This window comes from Epinephelus lanceolatus, chromosome 19 (genome assembly GCF_041903045.1).
Source record: "Epinephelus lanceolatus isolate andai-2023 chromosome 19, ASM4190304v1, whole genome shotgun sequence".
Classification (NCBI taxonomy): Eukaryota; Metazoa; Chordata; class Actinopteri; order Perciformes; family Serranidae; genus Epinephelus; species Epinephelus lanceolatus.
In genome coordinates this window covers 18,195,345-18,220,946 of record NC_135752.1, presented here as the reverse complement: position 1 = coordinate 18,220,946, position 25,602 = coordinate 18,195,345, and the positions used below count along the sequence as shown (strand labels likewise).

General features: G+C 39.9%; 1 protein-coding gene across 4 annotated transcripts in view; it reads left to right on the top strand.

Moving 5' to 3' along the window:
- rgs3a (regulator of G protein signaling 3a) overlaps positions 1 to 25,602 on the top strand; it is a 205,048-nt gene that overhangs the window by 72,223 nt on the left and 107,223 nt on the right. For 3 of the 4 annotated variants that reach the window (XM_033646286.2, XM_033646289.2, XM_033646288.2), the window contains 8 exons: positions 1,368 to 1,449; positions 2,428 to 2,533; positions 4,287 to 4,719; positions 7,566 to 7,605; positions 8,690 to 8,985; positions 11,127 to 11,204; positions 15,287 to 15,398; positions 21,541 to 21,584. In XM_033646286.2, the coding sequence (XP_033502177.1) occupies positions 1,368 to 1,449; positions 2,428 to 2,533; positions 4,287 to 4,719; positions 7,566 to 7,605; positions 8,690 to 8,985; positions 11,127 to 11,204; positions 15,287 to 15,398; positions 21,541 to 21,584 (1,191 nt within the window). Of the gene's footprint in view, positions 1 to 1,367; positions 1,450 to 2,427; positions 2,534 to 4,286; positions 4,720 to 7,565; positions 7,606 to 8,689; positions 8,986 to 10,720; positions 10,843 to 11,126; positions 11,205 to 15,286; positions 15,399 to 21,540; positions 21,585 to 25,602 lie in introns of those variants that run through there. The other variant, XM_033646290.2, reaches the window with a different exon arrangement.

Here is a 25,602-nt window from a genome sequence, read left to right as displayed (position 1 = left end):
AAAGAGCGAGAAATAAAAAGAGGAATCTGGGGGTTGTTGGGGGCGGTGTCTGTGTGTTTTGGGCCCCTGGTTGTCAGCAGATGAGATGGAAAGTGAGATGTTTTGGACGGAACTTTGTTGACTTTGGCTCAGACATTCGGGCATAGGTACCGAATGTTTGACGACGCAGGGTCAAAGAGAAAAGAGAGACAATGGGAAAGAGTCATCAGTATTGTCTCTGTGTGTCTGTCTGTGTGTCTGTGTGTGTGAATCTGGTGTATTTGAGCAAATGTGTCTGCGCGTTGTATTTCTAAATAATGTATCGTAACTCTGAGATTGTATTTATGCAGTATTTATGTGACATAAAACTGGATTTAAACTCTACCCCTGATGCTTGCATATTATCCAGTAATTCAGGGTGCACTAGTTACAACATTTGGACTTGGCTTTACGATCCTTACTGCCCTTTGTGGAGCTGTTTACTTTTATTAAGAATATTAAGAAAATAGTCTAAGAAGGAAAAATAAACCCATAAAGAGCGGTATTTTTTAGCAACTTCATAATAGACCACATTTTTCTTAATGTTTAATAATACACAATTACTTGCTGTATCTAATTATGCTGCTTTGGCTTCGGAAAACAAATTCTTAAGCTCACTGGGACTAACATAAAAAAAGTTTTAACAGTCTGCATTTACTCTTCTCAGTTATTTGTACTAAATATGAAAAACTATTAAAACAAAGACACCCAGAAATTTGCATGAATACTAAAAGAAAGTAGAGTCCCTTTCGCCAGAGTGTTTTAAACCAGGTTTTAATCCACAATGAATACAAAGAGTAATTCTGTAAATGCAGCACAGTTTTAAACAGCAGAGAAATGTAAAGTCCATGACATGCTGCATTGGTGATGAGGATGTAGGGGAAAGAAAAGTAGTCAAACACAGTAAAAGTCTATATAGTTGTGAAATATTTATGTTTTTCTGTGACAGAGACATTGTGTTTGTTTTCACAGCATTTTTTGTGTTTATATTTCTCTTTATTTTGGCGCACCAACTGTACACATGACAGAGTATAGGTCTGAATAAATAGACAATGTGCGCTCAGTAGATACCCCAACTGCTAGACAAAGAACATCTTTCCTCCATCTCTTGGAGTTGTTTTTCCCACTAACGCAGCTAATTGGGTTCACCGGGAAACTGCTGTCAAGACAGTTTTAATAGGAAGTAGAAGCAGAATACAAATCTACTTAATCGCCCTGTAGGAAGGAAGTTGATTATTTTGCCAGCATGCTACTTTTGGTTCCTCAGGTAGTTGGGGGGAGGGAGAGACAGAGGGGTCCCATCTTCCTATCACAAAGTGACTGTGTGTGTTTGCGTGTGTGTCCTACAGGTGACCATCCTTCGAGGAAAGGATGGATATGGCTTCACCATCTGCTCGGATTCCCCTGTGAGGGTGCAGGCTGTTGATCCAGGCAAGTTTTGCATGAACATGTCTGTGTGAATGAAACTCAACTTTTCAGAGAGATGCTGTTGTTTAAATTTTAAGGTCCTAGCTATTCTGCATTGTCTTTGGGCCCAAGACACTTAAAGACAGAACAATCTTTATTTAATTTTTACAAAGCATTTCTCATTGCAACTCACTAAATTATACATTTGTAAATTTAAAAGCAGCCATAAACAAAGTTACTTTACTAGAGTAGATTTGATTGTAATGCGGTCTGGCTGTAAGGGATGTTTTCCATTTTCACTTGCAGGGCTGCCAACACTATATTTTTAGTTTTAATATTTATGACATTAACGTAGCTTGAGGCTGCACACTGTGATACGATATATAAAGTATATGGTGTCAAAGCAGGTGGTTGAACTGCCTCCTAAGTCAGAACCTATTGATTCTTTTCCTGCATTCCAATTTAAGGACACTGGACTTTGTAAACAATATGGTAATGGATTGTACTACTGTAAAGGTTGCTTTAGTTGTACATCAGCATGAAAGTTTCACCTGGCACCTGTGGCTAATTCATGTTTTTTAATTTCACTGGTTGTAGCTTGGAAAATTACCATTAGCATCGGCTCAGTCAGCAGGGTGTTGAACTTAATAGGGGAGCCTGTCCGTCAAATGGACGACTTGGAGTCAAGCCCCCGTGTTGGCAGATGTCCACCCCGCTGCTGCGTCTTTGAACAAAATGCTGAATCTTGAGCTGAGCACATCGTTACCGTCCCTGCGGAGAGATGAAAGGGAATACCGACTGAATTTTGCCTCAGAAAACAACAGAGCATCTCAATATCAGATTATTATTTTATTGTTTCATCTGTATGGTAATTTGCCATTCTGCACCTCCAATAGTGAAGGAGGAAGCTTGAAACATAAAGGAGCTGTAGCCCTGGATTGCTTTCATCTCAACTGAGAGTGTGTAATCATGTGAACTTTTGCTATCTCTTCACTCTGGCAGGGGGTCCAGCGGATCAGGCAGGTCTGCAGCAGTTGGACACTCTCCTGCAGCTAAATGGTCAGCCAGTGGAGCAGTGGAAATGTGTGGACTTAGCCCATGCTATCAGGTAATGAGTTCAACACACCAGAGGATTATGGGCTGATTTACACCAAAATGTTGGAGAAGCATTTTCACAGGCTTATTCAGGACCAAGGATCAGTGATTTGTAATGATAACCTGATGGGCTGATTGGTTTAAGGAGTTAATATGGGTATTGTGGTTGAGTGACAGGCCAAGCTGAGCCATTAGATATGTATGACTGCCTGAACAAAACCTGTGGTGTATGTAAAGAGCATTCATTTAAATTTTGCATGTAGATGCCTGTAGCCATAGAATTCGCTGTACAGTGAGATGAGGTGGAAATTAAATTACATTACATTCATTTAGCCGATGCTTTTAGGGCAAAGAGATCCACAATGAGTTACTGTGCAATCTGATGTCAGTGATTTATCAGGAGTCAACAATCTTAGATATGTACTTAAGTGTTTCATACCCATTTCTTTCCTCACTGAGTTTTCCCATAAGTACTTTTATGATTCAGTTAATAGTAAATAATATAACAGATTTACATAGACTTTGCTCTGTACTTTTACTTTTGTTACATTCTTATATCACAGACCTATAACTATAATACAATCGTATGCAAATATTCAACAAAGATTTGAATTATACTTGAAATGATTTACAGAAGAAATTACAGATACATGTACACTCTTAGAACCAAGGGCTCAAAATGGTATCATCCTGAAGAGCTTAGGTTTTACCCAGAGCTGAAGAACCTTGTCTTGAAGAAAACATTATTCAAGTGTTCTTTGTAAGACTATTTTAGTAAGGGGATTCCAGATACCATTTGAAACATGGGTAAGTATTTGAGAAATAGAGGGTGAGGATCACTCATGCTTTCAATAATCCTTGACTTGTTCTTCAAAAATTGTTCTTTAAATGAAGAACGCATTGCCAATTTTAACTTCAATTAAAGAACCCTTTTTGAAGAACGAGTCAAGGATTATTGAAAGCATGAGCGTTAAAAGATCCTCACCCTCCAATACTCAAATGTTTACCCATGTTTCAAATGGTATCTGTTATCCCATTACTAAATCCATTTTACTTGTCTATTTACTTGTGTTCTGCCATAGTCCATAGCTTAAGCATCATTTCATGCCCAACAATACCACATGGCTTTCCTTTTGGTAACCTAGTAACTAGCAATTTGTATTTGGTCCTAATGTAATTTAAGCCCTTTAGTGGTCAAATTATTTTACTTAACTAATTTATTTTAAGTCCGTCCTACTCAGAAATGTCAAAAATGTTGACCAACTTTAAAAAAAATAAATTGTCAACTGACTTAAACATGTTGATGAATCAAATGTACTTTTTTATGCTGAAAAACTTAATTATTTTGAGTGTTATCAACCAACCCCATGAATCATTTTTAGAGTATAGGTAATGTCGTTAATGACTATTTTTAGAGACCCGTGGGTAGGTTGTAGATGAAACCCTTGTTCTAAAAAAGTGTGGGGGGGTTCTTGTTAGCACCCTTAGAAGGTGGAAAGAACCTCTCATAGGTGAAACCTTTCGCATGTTTCTAGGTTATGTTCTTCTGTATCTTAATGTATCTTCTAGGCAGAAACCTCTGAAAGGGTTCAAGGTGAGACCTTTATAAAAAAGGCTCTTCTATGAGAACAAGTTGAAGAATGCTATATGGTTCTAGTTAGCACCTTTATTTCTAAGGGTGTACAGTTGATGTTGCATTTTCACAGAATATATACTGAGAATTTATATTCCTTCAGATTTATCATTATGTTTCTTTCTCATTTTAGAACCAGCGCCAATGAAATCACACTGGTGGTGTGGCGCACAGGCCCTTCAGCTAAGCCTAGTTTTGAGGGCCTCATCCATCGGCCCTCCTACAAGCCCTCAACTTCAAACTATGACGCCCCCTCACCCCCGACTCGCAGGCGCGCACCAGACGTTGGAACCAGCAAAACCCCCCCAGCTGTGCCGCCTCTCCCAGCCCACCACCGTGCCACTGCCACCCGCAGGCTGCTGGTCAACGGCACAGAAGCTGGAAATAGCAGCAGTATAGGCGTAGGGACCCTGGCATGGGGGGCCCAGGGAGGGTCGGCCGAGGAGCTGGATGGGAAACCGCGTCACCTCCACCACCCTCATACCGCCACACTAAAGGGTACCAGAGTGAAGGCATCCAACGGGGACAACTACATCATCCTGGCCCCCATCAACCCTGGAAGCCAGGTACCGCAGACTGGTGGTGGACTGCATCTTCATCATCTTCTTCGTCCTCCTCATCCTCACCATGGTCATATGGTGGCTCATCCTAGATATGTGTCCTTACCTTTCATCCCCGGTGCTGATAGATAGAAGGACTGTTCGTAAAGTGTGTGTGGGCCATTTGGGTTACTGCTATCTCACTGTTTGTGCTTTAAAGGGAAACTTTGATATTTTTCTACCTGGACTGTATCGTGTTTTTCTTTCTAAGTGAATAATGGAGACAATTTTTGAAATTGCTCCTGTATTGAGTGATACCGCAGCAGGTGGCATCAGTGAAAACTACTGCAGTGCACCCACTTGAGGCATGTTTGCACCGTCAATATGCGTCCAGTAGAAGTGCTTGCTTTTGCCACTCAGGCTCATATTATTACTCTAAGTTTCTGGCAACATTATGAAAACGATCCTACAGAGAAGGACGTTTTTGTTATAGAGTAAAGTCCTTTGTTTAAACCTGTTTAAACAGAAACAGACCCAAAATGGCTATAGTCAAACCCACCAGATTCCATTTAAATTAACAGTAATTTTAGCATTTACAGAGCCAGCACATTTCCACATCTAATTTTGTGATTTAAGAGTTTATTTTAACCACACCAGAGTTAGTGATTGTTACGACAGTGGAAGGATGAACCAAGATGGTCTTTGTGAGTTTTATTTTGTTCCTGTTCCACTTTGAATAAAGTGAGTTTTATGCTGAAAAATTTACTGTTTATTTAAATGAAGTCTGGTGGGTTTGGCGACAGAGATTTCAGGGCTGTGTTTGGTTCAACAAAAAGGATTTTACTCTTTAACAAGTAGGGATGCTTTCCATAATGTTGTCAGACACTCAGAATAATAATCTGAACCTGTCAGTGGCAAAAACAGACAGTTTGAGTGGATGGTGCACAATTGCCCATTAACGTTACACCGCAGCCTTTTCCGCTGCTGCTGGCTGCCTCGCTCATTACTGCATCAATTTCAAAAATTGTTGTCTCCATTAGTCACTTAGACACAAAAACATGGCAAAAAAAGGTTCCAGGTTGAAAAAAAAAAACAGTTACCCTTTAAGACACACACTGCATATACTTCACACAGGTCAGCCTAATGTAGATATGTGGCAACAGACTGAAAAGGAAGAGAAGACAATAACATACGTTATAGCTGTTAATAATATACTGTATGCCTATACTATGTGAAGCTTTGGCAGTATTTCTTTCATTACATTCTACAAACCAAGCAGAACAATGTATCTGAAGTAACTTATCCTACAGATAACACATAGAATCAATAAATCATCTGTGTGCCGTGGATCATACATCAGTATTTTAATAACAAATAGTTCTGGCATTGAAGAAAGGAAGAATTCAACAAAAGTAATACGCATATTTCAATACTGGTCCATTTCACAATATACATTTTCAGTATAACATGCATGTACATGCACAGTATGACATGTATATGACATTTTATACAGCATGTACTTATTTTTTCATTCAGTGACATCATGTATATGAGGTAAAAGCTTTGATCATAAAAACAAAAATAAAGCAAACTCATTAAATCAAAAAGACTGAACTGAATTCCTCAGCTAACAAAACTGTAATAATACAATACTAACCCATTAACAACCTCAGGCTAACAAACCAAAACATTCAACATGTGTTGAGGTCATTGTCCCTGCAGCAGTGCCCTCTGCACTATTTTTCAAGACTTTTAAAACATTTCTAAAACATTTCTAACTAACTAAATCCTTTGGCGTTCATATAGTTAAAATATCTTATTTTCTAATCTCTTCCTCTGTGTCTGTTTTTAACTTGGAGCTGTGTGTGTTTCTGTTGTGTCTGTGTGCCTGTGTGTGTGCCTCATGTAGTGTCCATCTTCACCTGTGAATGTCTCTCAAGTTGAGTTTCAGTTATTATAGTGCACAGCAAGAGACATTGTGTCGTGAAACAATCCCACACATAAGGTGAGACTGATTTTTAGAAGGAAAAAGAAGGGCAGATTCGGAGAAATCACTGACAAAATGAAAGTGTCGAGTGGTCTAGTCAGCCTCTGGAAAAAGATTAGACGCACATGCCCAAGTTGTTCATGGTGAAGAAACGTTCCCCTTCAATCAGCCACCACTTCAGTCCCAAACAAAAGAGGAGGCAGGGATTTGGCGAGAGTTTGTGGTGGCCATCACAGGCTAAATATACCGAGAGCCCTGTGGAAATGGGTCATGTTGGTGACATATCACACCGACACAATACTCTAGTTCGCAAACAAAGAGCTTCGAAAGCCCACATTACAGAGATATTTAACACAAGAAGCTTTCAGAAAAGCACGCTGATGACATGCTTGAAGCATTACATTAATCTGAACATGTGATGTAGTGGCAGCCTTTTTCTAATTTGCCTTGCTCTAGTCCAGCTCAACTCAAATGGGCTCAGCTGAGTCCTAGACACTAAATTCAATGTCATGCAAGAAACCACACATGATAACACCCAGCCTGACCCCTTAACACAAACTCATGGCATAGCAACACAGCAAAAGAAAGTGTAGGACACAAGTAAGACATATTTATTGGCAGTTCTCCTTTATTGAATTAAGGATATGCAGTGTCTCTTCTTGTCCAGATATCACATTATGGAAAGTTAAGATCAGACTTGCATTAAGACTATCAATATACTATAGTATCAATTCCCCAATAAAACAATGGCATACTGTATCTCATGTCATTGTTTTGACGTCTTTTGGCTCCATTCCATTCTAAGCTATGGATTAGATGTCAGATATCATTGTGCTGATACAAGCCTATTTAATATTAATGTAATTTAATATTATTCTGTTTTCAGATCTTGAGGCCTGTTTACCAAGACAACCAGGGAACGTTAGGTAAGACCTGTTCATACTCATACAGTGTTTTGTCAAAGGCCACAGTGAACTCTGTTGAGTATTTTGGCTGAAAGCCTTTGTTTAAGTTGGCTTTGGTGCCTTATTTTTCCTTTGGATGTAGCCCAATGTTAATCTAATTTTTGACTTCACATTCAGGTAATTGTTATTTTAATGAGTCTGATTAAATTCACTTAAGATTTGGCACCCTGATAGAGTCTAAAATAAGACTGACCTTAGAAATACAGCAAGTTAAAAATACTTTTACAATTACTTTTTTTTAGTGCTTTGTCAGTGAAACACACACACAGACAATTATCATCAGTTTTATGTTCACTTGTTTTTTACTGGCCAATATAACAGCTTAAGATATCAAATATGCATTCTCTGTCTTTAACACTATGGAGCACTGTTAGGCAAACACACACCATGCAAATGTTTCTACTCTGGTGTTAGAGTGTCCCTGAAAACACTGTTTTTTAGTAGCACTTGTAGCTGAGGTCTCATGAGGTCTCTGAGTTTTTACATGGGCCAGCAGTGAAGAAGCTACAGTCAAAGTCCTATAGTTACTGATACTTAGTCATTTTGTCTACACAAGTAGCTAGTAAACAGTAAGACAAGGACATAAACTGTTCAAATCAAGACCATGATTTGCTAAATTTCATTTTAACCACAACCAAAATGGGGACACATATGTAGCAGGGAAATAGTGCTAAGGTAACAAAATCCCCCTAAAACCCCCATTAAACCACAGCTTGACGTTCTTGCACTTTGGTTTTTCTACGAATTCGAGAAAAAGGTTAATTAGTGAGCTGCAGAGGTGCTGGTAGGTGGATTTTGTTACCATTCCACAGAGCCACGCTGGGTGTTTTTTCCCCATTTGCAGTCTGTATGCTAAGCTAAACTAACCATCTCCTGAACTGGGAGTCCTATCAATCTTCTAATCTCTCTCTAAGAAAGTAAATGTGTGTGTTATCTGAGCTCAATGGAAGTGATGGTTACTGACACACCACATGTAGCTGAAGAAATTACATGTAATCTGTGTCTTTACCCCCTGCTGCTTCCCCCTCTTCTTTTTCTTGAACAGCTGCCAGGTTATACCCCACACGGCAGGCCTCTGGTTCACAGTCCCAGAGTGGTGGTGGTGGCGGTGGCGGTGGGGGTCTCTCCAGCCGTACTGGCTTCCTGCGCCGCTCTAACAACTCCAAGACAACAAAGACGGCGTCCACCTCTACTAACGCCGGTGTACCTGGCTACCAACAGCAGAATGCCAACTTTGCCAATTACCAGAACTGTACCATTGTCCGCTCACACACTCCACATGCCAACTACGGATATGTCAAAGTGGCACCCAAGATCCTTATCTTCCCCATCTTTGTTCAGGTAAGCCAACTTTGGATAGAGCCAGGCTAGCTGTTTCCCTCTGGTTCCAGGTTTTATGCTAAGCTAGGCTAACTGTCTCCTGGCTGCAGCTTCCTACAGACTTATTTGTCTGTTAAGTGGGAGTGGTATTGATCTTCTCATCTATCCACATGAAAAACTATTTTGTTTTTTTCATTTTCTAATCCAAGCTGATTGGGTTATATGCACTGAAATCTGAAAAAAATTGTCATCAGTATGCTCTAAAGGCCCTGACACACCAAGCTGACGGTCAGCTATTGGTCAAAGTCAACATGCTGAATCAGCGTTGGTGACGGTGGAGCCTGTCGGTGAATGAAATCACTCTGATTGGCAGTTCAGTTTAGTGCACAAGAGGTTTGTGATGGTCTGTGTTATTGTTCACTGGTGCGTGGTAAATATGCTCTGTTCTTCCAACACTGGATTGTGTTGTTAATGTGCTAACTGGCTAACTAGTGTCAAGATGGCCTTCCAGTTTCCCTTTTGAATGAGGATTACAGACTAGCGTTGTCTGCTGGTGTAGAGAGTTATGTCCTCTCATGCAGGCGCAGGACATACATGCTGGTTGACCATCAGCTGTAGTCTTTGTGGTGTGTTCAAGTGCAAGTTTTTTGGCTGGGACACAGCAAAGTCAGGTGATGCAGCAGTGGGCCTTCCTAACTGCTTGTTTTCTGAAGTTGGTTTGGTTTGTCTGGGCCTTAAGAAGACAGACAGGATATAAAGGGAGCGAGAGTGGGATGACATGCAAATGCCCGGCTGAACTTGAACTCTGGACGCGCTGTAGCGGTTATGTGGAATGCATCTAAGACCACTAGGTCACCATGATGCTGTGAAAACCACTCTTTAGTAGTCAAACAGGGGAATGCATATATGCAAAAGCCGGTGGTATTCTAGATATGATGGTTTTCCCCCTGGCACATTTGGGTCAAAAGGAAATAGATATATGAGGTTTACACTTATGAAATACATTGACCTTTCTGTTTGTGCATCTTGTATTTTGCAAGTCATGGAGGCTCTGTTTTCACAGATTACACATAATAGATATGCAGACTGTTTCTGAGTTTCTGTCTTAAGGCTACAGCACGTAGTGCATCTGTCTGTGGTTATTTTTTAAGCTTATCTTTTAGATACAGTACATAAAATAAGGAACTGTATTGTGATGTTCTGTACGGTCCATCCAACTTGTATCTATAAGTTGCTGTGTGAAAAAAAATATTACAATACATAGATATTCTTCAAAGTTTGCTAATTGAGCAGACTTTTGTATTGTTCTCAAGGTGAATTAAGTCCAAATCAGGAAGCAGGGACTAGTTAAGTCGTGGTTCATTGCAAAATAAATGCCCTAATTTCTCTGTATGTACATGCAGTATACAGTTGTTATGATGAATATTGTTTGAAAAATATGATTAAATAACCAAAGGAGACCATCAAGAGATAGGATAATAGTTGTTTGATATTTGCATATACTGCAATTTTTAAAATACAGTTGGTATCTTGAGGATTTTTAGCCATCTACACTTTCAAAATGCAGACACTGTGGTGGCACTTCCTGTTTATTCATATAGAAACGTGCAGCCCTGACCCTGCTTCACACAGTATGCATATGTTACACATACACACATATTCAATCGGCCCTTTGTCATACCCTTGGACTTGAGAGGAAGTCCCCTCCTCCCACATTGCCGTACTAGTTAATTTTAAGTGTCAGTGTCTTGTCATACTCAGACCACAAATTTCACCTCACTGTCGCAGCTCTCTGTCGGTTTCACTTGTGTTTCTCACAGTAGACAGAAGGCTTGCCGTTTAGCAGATTGTTTGGATTTAGGAGCCAAAATGGACTTGGTACTGCAAACTTGTGTTTTATTTTAATCTTTAATAGTCTGTAACAAACAAAATATTATAGACTTGATTTTTATCTTTAGAAATGCTGGCATGTATTCATGCTTTTGACAGTGAGGCTACGTTTGACAGTGAGGCTACGGGTAATAATACGAGTAATATGAGCTTGTGGTCATGGATTGATATCTGATTAAAAATATCAGTTATCAGTAAATGAGCATCAAAAAATGTTCAAAAACGTTTGTGTCCTAATGTGTCTGTGTAATATGTCTTTGCTCCGTGTCCAGCCTCTTGACCTCTGCAGCCGAGCTCTCATCATATCTGAGGAGATGATACTACATGAGAGCAAGCACCACTCACTCAAGGTAAGTGGCATCAGCGATGTTAATCTATGTGTATATCTGTGTCTGTGTGTGATGTAAGAATATGCATGGATTGTCATTTCAGTGCACATTACACAATTCTGTGACCATGTTTGCTAGGTGTGTTTGCTTTTTGTAAAAAGCTCCGTCTTGTAGCTCTTACTTCTGCTCACCATTCTGCACAGGATTGTCAGTTGTTGACCAAGAACATCCAAAACTTTATGCAGGATATGATCTAAAACTAATTTGAAGATAACCCAGAAGCTGGAAAATGGTTCTTTGAAGATACAGGATTGGATCTTGTTGATCTGAGGAAAGAGGAAACGCTATTTTTCTCGCTCCTCTTTCAAAGAGTTTTATCATTTGATTGATGCAGAGAGATGGAGCCCCTCTCCTCTCTAGCATCTTAAGATTGCAGGAGACAAACAGACCAGCGGCAAACATTTTGTTGGTTTGTCACAACCAGCTGTGTGCTTTGTTTCTGTGCCCAAACTAAAAGTGACGCTCCATTGCCCCAGTGTGCATCTTAAGTCAAAACGTGTGTGTGTTTTCGAGTTATATATGTGTGCGGAAAGGAAGAACAAGTATAAAGCAGAACCCTGAGAGGAGGGATGGGAGAGGAGATGTCTGAACATCGCTGAAGAATTTGTAACTACCCTGAACTATCGGACCCATGAGTCAGAGAAACTGAATAATTGATAAAAGAGGAGAGTGCCAAAGATCTGACTGACGGAGAAATTCTGTTTTATGCATCAAAAGATACAGTAGCTCCTCCAGTGTATATTAATGACCCTTTTGCAATATATTAACCTCACCTCACAATGGTGTTCTGCAGTGTAAAGGTGTCTTGTACAAGTGAAAGTGGGAATTATGTAAGACTTTGTGTCGGACGTAATGATGCTCATTCTTTTAGAACTTTCAGAAATTTAAAATATAGATTTATATTCTGTAACAAGTACTGCAGTGTTGTAGGTGTCAGAGGAACTTATTAAAAGAAGTTGCAATGTTTAATGCGGTCGTACAGATTAACATGTAGAAGGTTATTCTTCAAAGAAACTTTTAAGCACTGAACACCAGAACCAGATCCGGTAATGTAATCTTATCTAATTAATCATATAAGAACTGTCGGTGAGCCAACTTCACTAAGAAAAGTTGTCTGTATCTCAAGTTAACATTTGCTTGCCAGCCACATTAATCTACTGGTATTTATTTTGCAAATATTTGCATGACTTTGATAAATGCGCAGGTGCATTTTCCTTAACGGAAAAACTTGTGACGCACATTAAGTTTCTTATTTTTGGCAGAAGAATTAACAACTTTAAAAACGATAATTCCAAGTGATTAGCAGGTAGATATTCTAAAATTTGAGGATTTGGAAATGAGACTTTCGAATGAGGGAATATTCTCTGACATTTCATTATTATGATTTTCAGAAGAAACATGTTAAGAAAGCTTACGTGTATTTGGAAAGAGAAAAGACGGAGGCAAGACTATTATTTTATGGAATTAAGCTCTTGCCGCACTGCTTTAATTTAGCCTGTCAGATAATCTTTGCCGTGCGGTGCAGTGAAGTGCAGTGACTGCTGGCATGGAAGGTAATCTGGCTTCTCTCCGGGGTCAGTCATAAAACAAATATTTAACAGCCAGTGTTTGTCAGGAGGGAGTTTCTCTCCATTGCTTTACACAGGCTGTTTTTAATGATCTGTCAGTGTTGTTCCAGCTTTTATTTTTTACTCACCCAGAGTTTTGTGAGTCTGCCCGGGAGGCAAGCACACACAACTGTATTGTTCACACAAACACGTATGACTTTCATTATAATATGTGAGCACAAATAATGAGCAAAACACCACACTAATTTGACTTAATCCAAAGTGACATTTGGATGAAATGGACTTTTAGTGGATTAAATAACACTAATATTTCAAACTGACATTTGTTCATAGTAGTTTTAAGTGGATTAAATTGTATTAATGCTAATAAAGAATAAAAAACCCTGAAAGACAGCTATTGATATGACATTCAGCATAACCAATTGATTATTTTATTTCTAGTTAAGTAGTTGTGCAGTTAGTTAGTACAGGATACATCTGTAATTATGTTAAAATGTGATATTTGTGCCTTGTCAGATGTAAAACAAGGCAAAGTTGACTTACATGTATCACATGACTTGGATGTCTAGCATTTATTAGCTTGTTTGACTTGACAAACTTAGTATTTGTTATAGCATAGACATAAAACAAACATTCAAACATTTTGTGCACCCTTTTATGCACATTTGAACAGTGTGTTTGTGTATGCATGAAAAGTGTGTGTGTGTGTGTCTCTCTGTATAGAAACTCTTTGTTGCTTGCCTCTCATTCGCTTTGTCCTTGTTCTTTACTTACTTACATCCTCTTCCACCCACTCAAACCCACACACACACATACACACACACACACACACACACACACACACACACACACACACACACGAATTCGAACTGCACACTGGCTACATCTGAAATACCCTCACTGCTGTCTCACCCTTCAGAGGAAGCCTTGTCTTGAAACAGTGCCCATCTACATGAATTACACTGTGCGCGTGTTAAGTGGCATGAAAGCAAAAGCTTGCATAAGCAACTTTCGTGCATACATCGAGGCTCTTTATTTTCTTTTTTTATCGCCCATTTCTTACTTTTCATTTTCATGCTTTGTTCCTTTCTTCATTCATTTTCATTTAAATGCTTCACTGGCATGACTTTTTCCACTTAACACAGCAGAAGCATAAAGCCAGCTACAGGCTGTCATGACATGTTGATAAAACTCTCCTCAAAGTAGAAGCTAAGGAGTGGTATGTAATTATATTTAAGCTGCAGCTGCGCCCCTTCTGCACACATTGACAGCAATTCCTTACATCAAGCCATCTTCATGTATGAGCCATGAATGGACGATCAATAATTTTTCTTACACTATGTCGGGAGTACTTGGGGTATGATAAGTGAGCTTAATAGGGCTGTGTATTAGCAAAAATCTGGCAAGAAGATACGTATCACAATTCAGGAGTAATTATTTTAATATCAGGGGCTAGTGGTGCACCCTTTATGACTTTGCCTGTTTCATAGGCCCCTGTTCTTTGTGTTTAAGCTAGCGTAATGTCGTTACATTGCAGCTGAAGAGTGAAATGGCTTTAGATAGATCACAACACTGCTGTCTAGCGGTCGGGGGGTTTAACTCAACACAGAATGAGCCACTGTCACGACACTTTGCATGTAATTAATTAACCAAAAAATCTATAGTGTTTTTGAGATCAGTACGGTATCACAAAACATCGAGATTCTCAAGTGTATTGATATTTTCCTTCACTCCGAAAGCTTAGTGTGTTGAGGTTGAAGGAAGTCTGGAAAGATACGGTGTCACCAAGGCTATAAAGGCAGACATTGAATCATCATAACTTAACTTTTCTCATAAATCAGCCAGCTGTTGTAACAAAATTAATTGTAAGGCAAAAATAATGGATTAATATTAATGTATTGATGTTGTTTCACTGGACTGTTTTACAGCTACAGTATGTTTGTAAATCTGACATAATAAGAAAGTTACAGTGTTACAAGAATACATTTGTGATTTGGAGCAACTAAGTAAAGAAAATAGTACAAGCACTAATACTAAGGTGAGGGCTGATGAAGTTCAAGCTTTAATAAAATATATTTCAATCAGGTCTTTTTATGTTCACACAGCTATTATGTTTTTTTTTTTTTTACCACTGGGTGAAGCAATACAAAAGAGAAGTTTGTGGAGAGTCAGTATATTTGAAAGCACAGGGCTAACATTCAACAGGCGAAAAGCAAGATTTCACTAGATGTAATATGTATAGCCTTAATTATGTATGTGTGGACTGCACTTCCTGTGCTAGGACATGAGGTGGGGGGAAACTTTTGTATGGGTGAGACCTGTTGAGTGTTAGGTGGTGTTATGTGCATCACACTGCACTGCAGATGTGCGTTTGGTGTAAAGGTGTGAAGGTTTGGTGAGACCATATGAAGTATGAAATAATATTCAGTCTCTTTTTTTTCTTCCTTCTCCATCTCTGCCGCTCCGATCTTGTAGGTTACAGTGTTCATCTACAGTGACCTGATGCTGGTGACAAGAGAGGATGAGCCAGGCAGGTGTAACGTCCTTCAGAGTCCCCTGTACCTCCGACAGCTCCGGCTCCAGGACGGTATGTGCGCTTTAACACACTGTTGCCAAACTGTGACATTCTGTTGAGGTGTTTGAGATGTTGATGTGATAATAAATTCATGTTTCATCAACACATGCAGGAAGAACAACACATCAGCCAGCATTACAACATGTGTAAATGTATCTTTAAACAGTCTTATCTGTTACCATGTTAAACCACTCATAAAGTTCTCTTTACAGTTCAACACAGAATAAAAAAGGGAAATGTAACACTAAAACACACCACCAGAAATAAACACACAGTACTATGATTACAGTGATATTTTCAGTTGAGCTTAACCAGAGGATATTTAGGGAAAGACTGCCCGAGTTCCTGCTGCTTTGTCTTTTTATTTCACCTCGGTGTAAACAGCCATCTCCTCCAGCGATGTGGAGAGAATAGTTTGGCTCTCAGGACAGCACAGAGCCCGGGCAAGTCAAATAAATAGGGCTCACTGTAAATATCTGTGTTTAGAGTGGTGGGCGGAGACAGGGCCAACATTTGGAGTCATGTCTGGGACAGGGCCAGAGAAGAGGGGTTACACTCAGACTCATGATACTGAAAAATGATGAGTGCATAGGTGAGAAACAGTAATAATCACTCTCTCCTTCAGCTGACTGTCGTATTGGGTGTCAGGTCAGTTGATTGTTATACAGAGCAGGGCATTATCCACAAAACAAGTCGGAAAGCTGAGTGACAATAGGTATGGCTTAACAGTAGGGTAGTAGTGTCAGGATTATGGGACTGATATAGCAGAATAGCAGGTATTAAAAGGATGTTATTGATAGGAGATTATCTGCTCTGTCTGACAGAGTAATGACTTTAATGGCAGCGTTGAGGTTCAGAGTCAGTGTGAGTGTAGGTGGAGACTACTGTGACCCTGTGAGGTCTGTAAGGTATTTACTCAGTGCAAATGAGTCCATTGTTGAGTGATTATGGTTCGATTCTGTCAGTTGAGGGCTGTGCCTGACCCTCAATAGATAAAGCCCCCTATAGGTGTCAGTGTAGCCTCACATAGCCACATGGCCTTGCTCTTAAGGCGGCACCATGGCAGGAAATGCCAGAACCTGGTGTCATTCTCCTGTAGGGGAAAATAAAATTGACTTTGTTACAGTAAATCAATCAGAATATCCAGGTTATGTATTGTACTTTGGAAAATCACTGTTAATTTGGGCATTTGGAGTGCATACCTGCCTGTTTTCCTAGTTTGTTGTTCTGTTGCAGCTTTTTGTTGTCATTTTTAGTCTGATTTTGGATGCATTTAGCTCACAAACCTGCTACTTTTTCCCTCCAAGACACCGTATTATCAGCTCAAGTTACTGGTCAAGACATACTGCAGTGTAAGATGCTGCTTATTTGTGCAGCAGGTCATGCAGATAAATCAGCGGGGGCGTTGTTTTTCAAATTAGGAGCATACAATGTGTGATTCCACAGATGCGTGTCTTTAAATGAGACTATTAAATTAATTGCCTACTCGTGCACCCTTCACTTGATCATTTAGTTTTTGCCTTGTTAATGAAAATTGAAACATCTTTTTAAGTATTTGTCATTAAGGTTATTTTTCTATTTTGTTTTAGTCTTTGTTGTGGAAAAAAGGTTGTTTATGAATATATTTCCAATTTCCCCAATACTAAAAAGGTAGTTTTAAGGAACATTTTCTGTATGGCTAAGTCTATACACACATATTTACATTTTACAAGGTTTTGTCAAAGGTCTTGTTGAGAGAAACATCCAGTGACCACTCCTCACTCTTCACACACACTTCCAAATGTAGCATCACTAATAGAGAGTGGCCTGAGCTGCCCTGCCCTCCCCACAGACATCACTTGTCTCCTCTGGGCCACTTCTGACCTCCACCCTTCACCTAAACAATCGGAGATCACCAGAGTGGGGATTTAGTAGGGTTTGTGTGTCTGTGTGTGTGTTTCATGGGAGGACACACACACACAAACACACACAGACACACACAGACACACACCTCCACCCTGCTGCCTGTCATTGTTATTTCGCTTCGGCAGCGTCACTCAGGAAAGAGGCGCCGGGGGATTGTGTTTGTTTCAGCAAGGGTGTGTTTGACGTGTGTGTGTGTGTGTGTGTGTGTGTGTGTGTGTGTGTGCGTGTAATGACACAGTACAAGTTCAATACAGGGGCTTTCCTGTGTTCCTGTCACCCTGATACTAGCCTCAGGAGCGTGGGAAACATTTGGTGAGGTATTGAACACGCATTAAACCAAAATGACCATGTGTCATTATCATCATACTAAACATAGTAAGAAGATGTCACCCACCAGGTCATCTACATGACCTCATAGAGCCTTTGGACAGCTACTGCAGCACAGTTACAGGAGAAATGATACAACAGACAAAACTGTGATGCAGTGCAAGATTCAAAGGATGTTTGATTTTATTCAATTCAATTCAATTCAATTTTATTTATAAAGCCCAATATCACAAATCACAATTTGCCTCACAGGGCTTTACAGCATACGACATCCCTCTGTCCTTAAGACCCTCACAGCGGATAAGGAAAAACTCCCCAAAAAAAACCCCCTTTAACGGGGAAAAAAAAACGGTAGAAACCTCAGGAAGAGCAACTGAGGAGGGATCCCTCTTCCAGGACGGACAGACGTGCAATAGATGTCGTACAGAACAGATCAGCATAATAAATTAACAGTAATCCATATGACACAATGAGACAGAGAGAGAGAGAGAGAGAGAGAGAGAGAGAGATGCAGGTAATGACAGTAGCTTACAACAACATTAATGAAAGTAATAATATTATAGTTATAGTTCTGGCTACTGTGGTACAATATGTTGAAAGTATGTATTAATATCTGACAGTATACTTGTGTGACAATAGTCATATGTGTATAATAACAGTAGAAGTATGACTAATGACTAATGATGGCAGCAGCAGCAGGAGGCATCTGGCAGGACCATGGCAGCAGCACAACCACACACGTCACACTGTCCAGGCACCGCTGCGGTATGAGTTATTCTGAGAGACAGTGGAGCACAAAGGCTCCGGAGAAGAAGCCGAGTTAGTGACATCCAGAATGGCCGAGTTAGCAAGATGCAGTAATAGGATGAGAGAGAGAGAGAGAGAGAGAGAGAGAGAGAGAGAGAGAGAGAGAGAGAGGGAGAGAGAGGGAGCCCGGTGTATTATAGGGGGTCCTCCGGCAGACTAGGCCTAAGTCAGCCTAACTAGGGGCTGGTACAGGGCAAGCCTGAGCCAGCCCTAACTATAAGCTTTATCAAAGAGGAAAGTCTTAAGTCTAGTCTTAAATGTGGAGACGGTGTCTGCCTCCCGGACCGTAACAGGAAGATGATTCCACAGGAGAGGAGCCTGATAGCTGAAGGCTCTGGCTCCTGATCTGCTTTTGGAGACTTTAGGGACCACGAGTAACCCTGCGTTCTCAGAGCGCAGTGTTCTGGTGGGATAATATGGCACTATGAGCTCTCTAAGATATGACGGAGCTTGACCATTTAGAGCTTTATAAGTTAACAGTAGGATTTTAAATTCAATTCTGGATTTTACAGGGAGCCAGTGCAGAGAAGCTAAAACAGGACAAAATATGATCTCGTTTCTTAGTTCCTGTTAGTACACGAGCTGCTGCATTCTGAATTAGCTGGAGAGTTTTTAAGGACTTACTAGAGCTACCTGATAATAGAGAGTTACAGTAATCCAGCCTTGAGGTAACAAAAGCGTGGACCAATTTTTCTGCATCTTTTCGGGTCTTTTTATTGTTTTGTTTTGTCTGTCAGTTGGTGAGAAAGTGAATTTAAGTGACAGGGAATTACTGAAACTTCAACACCTTACCAGTAGCAACTGCTGTCAGAAACCACTTACATTCAAGGATACAGCTTTTCAGAACAAATGTGTAAATATGTCTTTTAAAACTATGGAAAGGGAAGAGAATAAGTTCAATTCTTTAATTCAAACTTAACACATGGACTTCATCATCATGCCTTTTGTAAAGCACTATGTTGTAAGACAGTAGTTGTCTAGTTTTTGGCAACAGAAAGATATCCAACAGTGACCTCTGCTGTTGGTTATATAAAGAAGCACTTTCTGTTGGACTGCATTAGTTTACAGAAACAGGAACAGTCAGAGCTGCCTGTGGAGGCTGTCTGCCATTAATATTCAGGGTGAAAGAGCAAAGGCTTGGAGGTAGAGGGACCATAATAAACAGAATTCTTTCTGAAGAGGCACAGGTCTGTTAAAATGTGGGAGAGGTGACTTCAGGTGTTTTCTCTACGTGTGGTTATCAGTAAACTCCTGTTTGTTGTGCTGAGGAGCCAGAGCCAAGGCTGCTGAAGCTTACAGACTCAACATGCTGGCCACGACAGCTGTCTCTGTTGTGGGACTGAGCCTGGAAAGTCTGCTGTATGTAACTCTAGAGAAAGATAGTTTGTGGAGTCTCATTCCCATGTCGTGAAATACCTATGCATTGTGTCGGCCTTCAGACTAAACCACCAACCCAAAGCGTCATTTTTGGCAACCTGGGACTGAGACTCAACAATCAACTATCTTTGTCCAGAGTTACATATAGCACCTTTAAGTAACTGAAGAAAGGACGAGTGTCATGTTTAGAAGCTCTCCTCTAGACAAAGTGTAAGACCTTTAAATACTCTGCTTTGAATCGTAAATTATTCAAACACATTCGCACAAACTAGATTTGTTGTAGCATATGGGTCAGGTTACGCAAAGATTTACTATGTTACTTGTTACTGCATTGAAAGCCAACCCCGGATTTCCTCTCATTTGGCATTTTGTCTTGCTATATTCTTCATTTTTTTCAATGCTGTGTCTCTTGGATGTGTGCTGCGTACAGTCTGGCACCTGGTCGCTACCTTTTCATAAAGCCCCAATTTAACCTGAGTGCTGTGGGAGTACACACTGGTAAATGTCTCCAGCACAGAAAATAAGAAAACACAGGCAGAGGGCAGAGTCTCTGCAGAAAAATACTCTGCTACACAGTTTTAGTGGGTCACAAGTGATGATTGATGAGTTACAATTCCGTGTGAGTCTATACATCGTTTTTAGGACAATCCTGCATAGTTTATACTATAGTTTGTTCCAAAACTATTAAACCAATCTGCAAGCCTGGTAACTTAACCCGACCTTAAAATTTGTCCAGCCAGCTGGGATTGGGTCCACTGTCACAACCTGGCTCTAGGCTGGACAAAGTGGGGCTATAACACATGCGTTGTAACTAAAAAGAAGTTTATTTTACATCACAAAAATGGAAGTTAGAGTCATGATAAACTAAAAGTAAACACCAAATTAGGTGGAAGCCAGCCTGCCCCAGGTGAGCTGAGTCTCCCCGATGACCTGACTCCACCCACCAGGCTCCTGAAGGGAGAGGCAAATCAGAATGAGTCATCACATAGACACCCACAACAGTCTGTATAAATTTAGTTAGTATCTGAATGCTCTTTCCCGCACTTGTATGTAGATTTATGACAAACTATTATATATCTACTAACATTTTATGATTAAGTTGGTCAATTTGCCCTGTCAGACTTTCAATGCACCTATTTGCCATGCTCTAAATAATACACTGAAGCATGTCAGTTTCATGGACATAGACACTCTTATATATCAATACAAGATAGAGAGAAGGGAGAAAAGGAGGTATGTAGGTTTTAATGGATGATCCCTGCCTTTCTAGGACACATTTAATCATTTTAAATCTCACCCCAGGGCCAAGCCGCTCCTCAGTGTGATACTGAACATCAGCCAGGATTGCCAGTCAGTCAAAATGTTGGTTTCGTGTGTGCACTTACTTGAAATAAAATAGTAAATATCACCACAATATATAGCTTGTGTGAGTGTATGTTTGAGTGAGTGTGTGTTTGTGTTGAGAAGGGGGGGGGGGCATTCGATTAAATCCATTTATCTTGACTCCAGACCCACAGGCTTGTCTCACAGAGCGCTGCTTCAGTGAATTATGGGAGGAGGCCTATAAGGCTGCCCCAAAGTAACAGCCTTCTGTCAATAAAAGTATTTTGGCAAAATCATATTTGCAAATCAAAGATGCTGCTTTATGTACAAGAAGGAAGTGAGTTAAAAAAGAAACCGACAACAAATATTGGGTAATTGGTAATATTAAAGTCTTTGTTTTTTGTTTGTCTTACAGATTACGCTGAAGAACTGAGATTCTACCTTATTCACATGACGGAGGTAAGAGAAAGGCATGCGTGTGTTTGCATGTGTTTAAAAGAAAAAGGGGGGAAACGAGGGTCTAATGTGAAAAGCCTATTTTGTCTTCGAGCCGCAAGGGCAATTGTCTCTGGTGGAAATTACATTACAGGGAAGACACAAAGATTAGCAGAAAGCTCTAATGAAAATGTCTACTCTCCTTCTCTGACCTGACTCTGTCAAACAAACAACATGCATTTGTTTTTGATATATGTATGTACAGTATAAATCAAAACAGAGACATACTAAACCACGGTACCAAGATTTTTGATCTACTTTTCACTATTTTTTGGAGGAAAAGTATTTGATTTATTCAGATATAAAATAATCCTCATTGTTAATAAGGCTGTGGAATGAAAATTGTGATACAAGTAAAACACTTAACTGTGTGACCCAGGGATAGTACTGCAGTATTCAGTACAAAACAATATAAGGGTGTTAAAGTATGGTGCATCTATCCATTTACATTGTGATTTGTTTTTATAGTTAATATGAAAAATAATCATCCTCTCCTCCATCTCCTGTAACACCTCTCTGGCTGCCATTTTAAGATGAAAGGGAAAGGCATGATAATTAATATTTAATTGTTGTGTTTGCCAGTTATTCAACACTGGCAAACTGAAATTAAACTTTAAAGGCTCACATTTCCCATTGTGTCGGGTATGAAAACAAATGGCCACAGTTGAAGTCACATACAGCAAAAAGGAAATTATATTGTTGCCTCAAAGATGTCAAAACCACTAAAACATGACTTTCTACAAAGATGTTATTTGAAATGTAAAAATACACATTAATTCCATGAAAAAATTGCATGTGTTAAACCAGGTTTTTCAGTTACAGAAATCAGAATTTCTTTTATTTTTATTTTTTCTGGGACTGAAAATTACAGTAAGGTGAATTTCTTATTTTAGTTCGGCTCTACATAATTACTTTTAAATTCATCCAAAATATTTCAATCAGGGGAGACTCCTTTTTTTTTTTAGTAAAAAAAAAAAAAAAAGTATTACCATGCGTGCATAGAACGAGAAATGTGGAAAGTCTTTGGCGATTAGACCCCATAGAGATGGTATGATTTCAGGAGGGTGATGAATCTATGGTTGAGAGGGGGTCTAGAAGCTGGTGGTGGTCGAGATGGTGAAGATGAGATGAGAGGAAGATGGAGAAGTGCCGATGATCCGCATGAGTAGAGGGATGAGCCTTTGTTGATCTTGTCCTGGACTCTGGATAAAATGTCTGGAGGTGAACAGGGTGGAGGAGGGCATCTAAAATGACAGCTGACAGCAGCAGAGGAGAGAGCAGATTTAAAATTTTGCAGTAGCATTGTGATTGGCTGAGAGAGGTTGTGGCAAAGTTCTATTGGATAACTATTAGAGTGAACACCCATAGTCAGCTGATTAGAGGGAGCAGTGGGAGTGTGAGGGAGAGAATTATCAATGGAAGAGCACAGAGAAAGTCTTTCTGATTGAACTTGCGCTGAGCTTCATCAGTTGGATTCTGCGTCATTGTCTGTTATTCCAGCTGCCATTACAGTGTGTTGACAGTAGTTTTTAGATTAAATAAAAATCAAATCATTTGTGCTCAAACAGAGCAGGGAGATGTGACAGTTTTTGACAAATACTATTTCATAGTTTTGAGGCCTGTTTTGCTGTTTATCAGTCTTGAAGTTTTCCCCTTTTGTCCAGGCAGCTCTGCTGTAATTAATGAGCATGTTTTGCAGGTGGTGGTAGCCAGTTGTCTTTACCCATGTCTTCAGCTGCTTCTCCTTTTCCACTGCTGCTCTCCATTGATAGCATTTTGCATTTTTAAATTCAATAAGTGTGCAGAGAGGGAATGAAATTGCAGCTTTCATCATGCTTTTAATGTTGCCATGCGTTATGTTTTCATCACTTCTACTTATCACTTTCTTCCACCCTCTTGCATCCCTTCCCAGTCTCATTTTGTTAATGTACAGAAGACGTGTAGTAGATGTAAGAACACTGACACATTTTCCACCATGTTCTGTGTCTGGGGACCTTACCATCATCGCTTCTAGCCGGATTTATCCTGATGTGAAACATGTCACCTGGCAGAGCATAAAAGTGTGCTGGAAGCTGCTGAAGTTGCCAACAATTAACATGCTGAAATATTAGCCATGCAGATCTATAGTTCATGTACTTACGAGGATGTGTAGCTGGGTGGCACCATGGTGAAGGGTAGGGTTGGGGTTCAGTGGCATGTTTATTGAGTCCATGATCCAGTAATGAACCCTTTTGTAGAATCTGAATCCATTTGGGTTCCTTACCAAACTGGTTGGTCTTTTAATATCTTGAGATCTGTATTTTGTTGGCCAAGAAGGTAAAAACACAGTTTTGAGTGGTAGGCAAGGTGACATTTCACCCCCAAAACAAAAATGCATATTTTTCCTTTTACCTGTAGTGCTATTTATCAGTCTAGATTGTTTTGGTGTGAGTTGCAGAGCGTTGGAGATATCTGGCATAGAGATGTCTGCCTTCTCTTGAATATATTGGAACTAGATGGCACTTGGCTTGTGGTGCTCCAAGTGCCAAAAACATGACTCTTTCCAGAAACCATGACCCAGTTACAGTTAACCCACAGACCAGCAGTTTCATTTAGGAACTATTTTCTTTCCACCAAACCCCATTTGTTAACCGTATTACTTAGCAGAAGGTAGAGCGCATCTACTCATGGAAGAGAAGCTCGTGCTTGTGACTGCGTAAGATGTAAATGTTATTGGCGTCCTCCTTGGCTGAGCTGTAATGTTAGCTAGCTTCGTGGTAGATGCAGGATGTCCAGATTTTGATCAATGTTATTTTAGCTGATACTGATCTATTTAAATATGTTACCATTTCTTCGGATTGGCTCGGTACACCTCAAAAGACGGATTCCAGTCTAAAGCCTGCTTGATACATGACAGTAAATGCTAAAACCATGAACGATACAATGCCCAACTCAAAATGAATATCTTGTAAATAACCCAAACAAATCAAGCAAAGCAGTCTTTCTTTTTGGTCTTTTGGAAACCATTTTATCATACCACAACTTTTTATCACTCTTCCCTTAAACTGATGATTTCATGCCTCATAAGTGTTTTAAAATTTGAGCTGAGGAGACCAGATAGCTGAAGGGTCTATTTTCTTTTTCTTTTCTTCTTTTTTTTTTAATCCATCCAGCCACTATGACTTGTATGCAATTTGTTGCGGCAGCAAATGTCTGCTCTTATGGATAATCTTTTCACTGAGCAAATATATAAACCCCAGCCACTTCTGCACACACACGCACACACACATTGTCGCACTATTTTTTGCTTTGAAATGTGCTGCATAACCTCATTAGGAGCTTATGAATCTTTTAAAGGGCCTTTTTTTTTTTAAGAAATTCCAGACAGAATGAGAAGGGCCTGATATCTGTCCTGCCAGGCTGGAAAAGAGGAAGGAAGAGGCTCCAATTTTATTCAGTCTAACCAATTAGGCACCATATATAAATAGAAACTCTTACGTAAGACAGCATGGGAGAGAAAGGGAGAGAGTTTTTGAGTAAGTTAAAGGCAAATTTGGGATTTTATACGACACAAGAAAAGGTCTGCTAAAATGGTTGTATCAGCTCTTGGGTTGTGCAGTAGCTTTTAATGATGTTTACTTCTTCATGTTGCACCATTTCTTACTAAATTATCTATATTGTATAACTATTATTTTTGTTTGCTCATTGAGGCTCTCTGTTAATATAATAATTCGCAGACCACACTCATAGCAGCGGGGACTTCTGACAGTTTGACACCCTAAGCTTGAAAAGACCTATTTGTTCTCTAGCAACACACTCAGCTGAGGCAGCCTCGCAAGGATGCTCCCAAAATATCAAACAAGTGCAGCATATATGACAGAAGACAGACAAGAAGATAGGCAGAGAAACCACAAAGAGACTGTGTGTGCATGCGTGCTTGTTTCCAGTTAAGATTTACTTGGCTCGGCCTCATTGCTCCGTCCGTCCTGTCAGACCCCCCCCC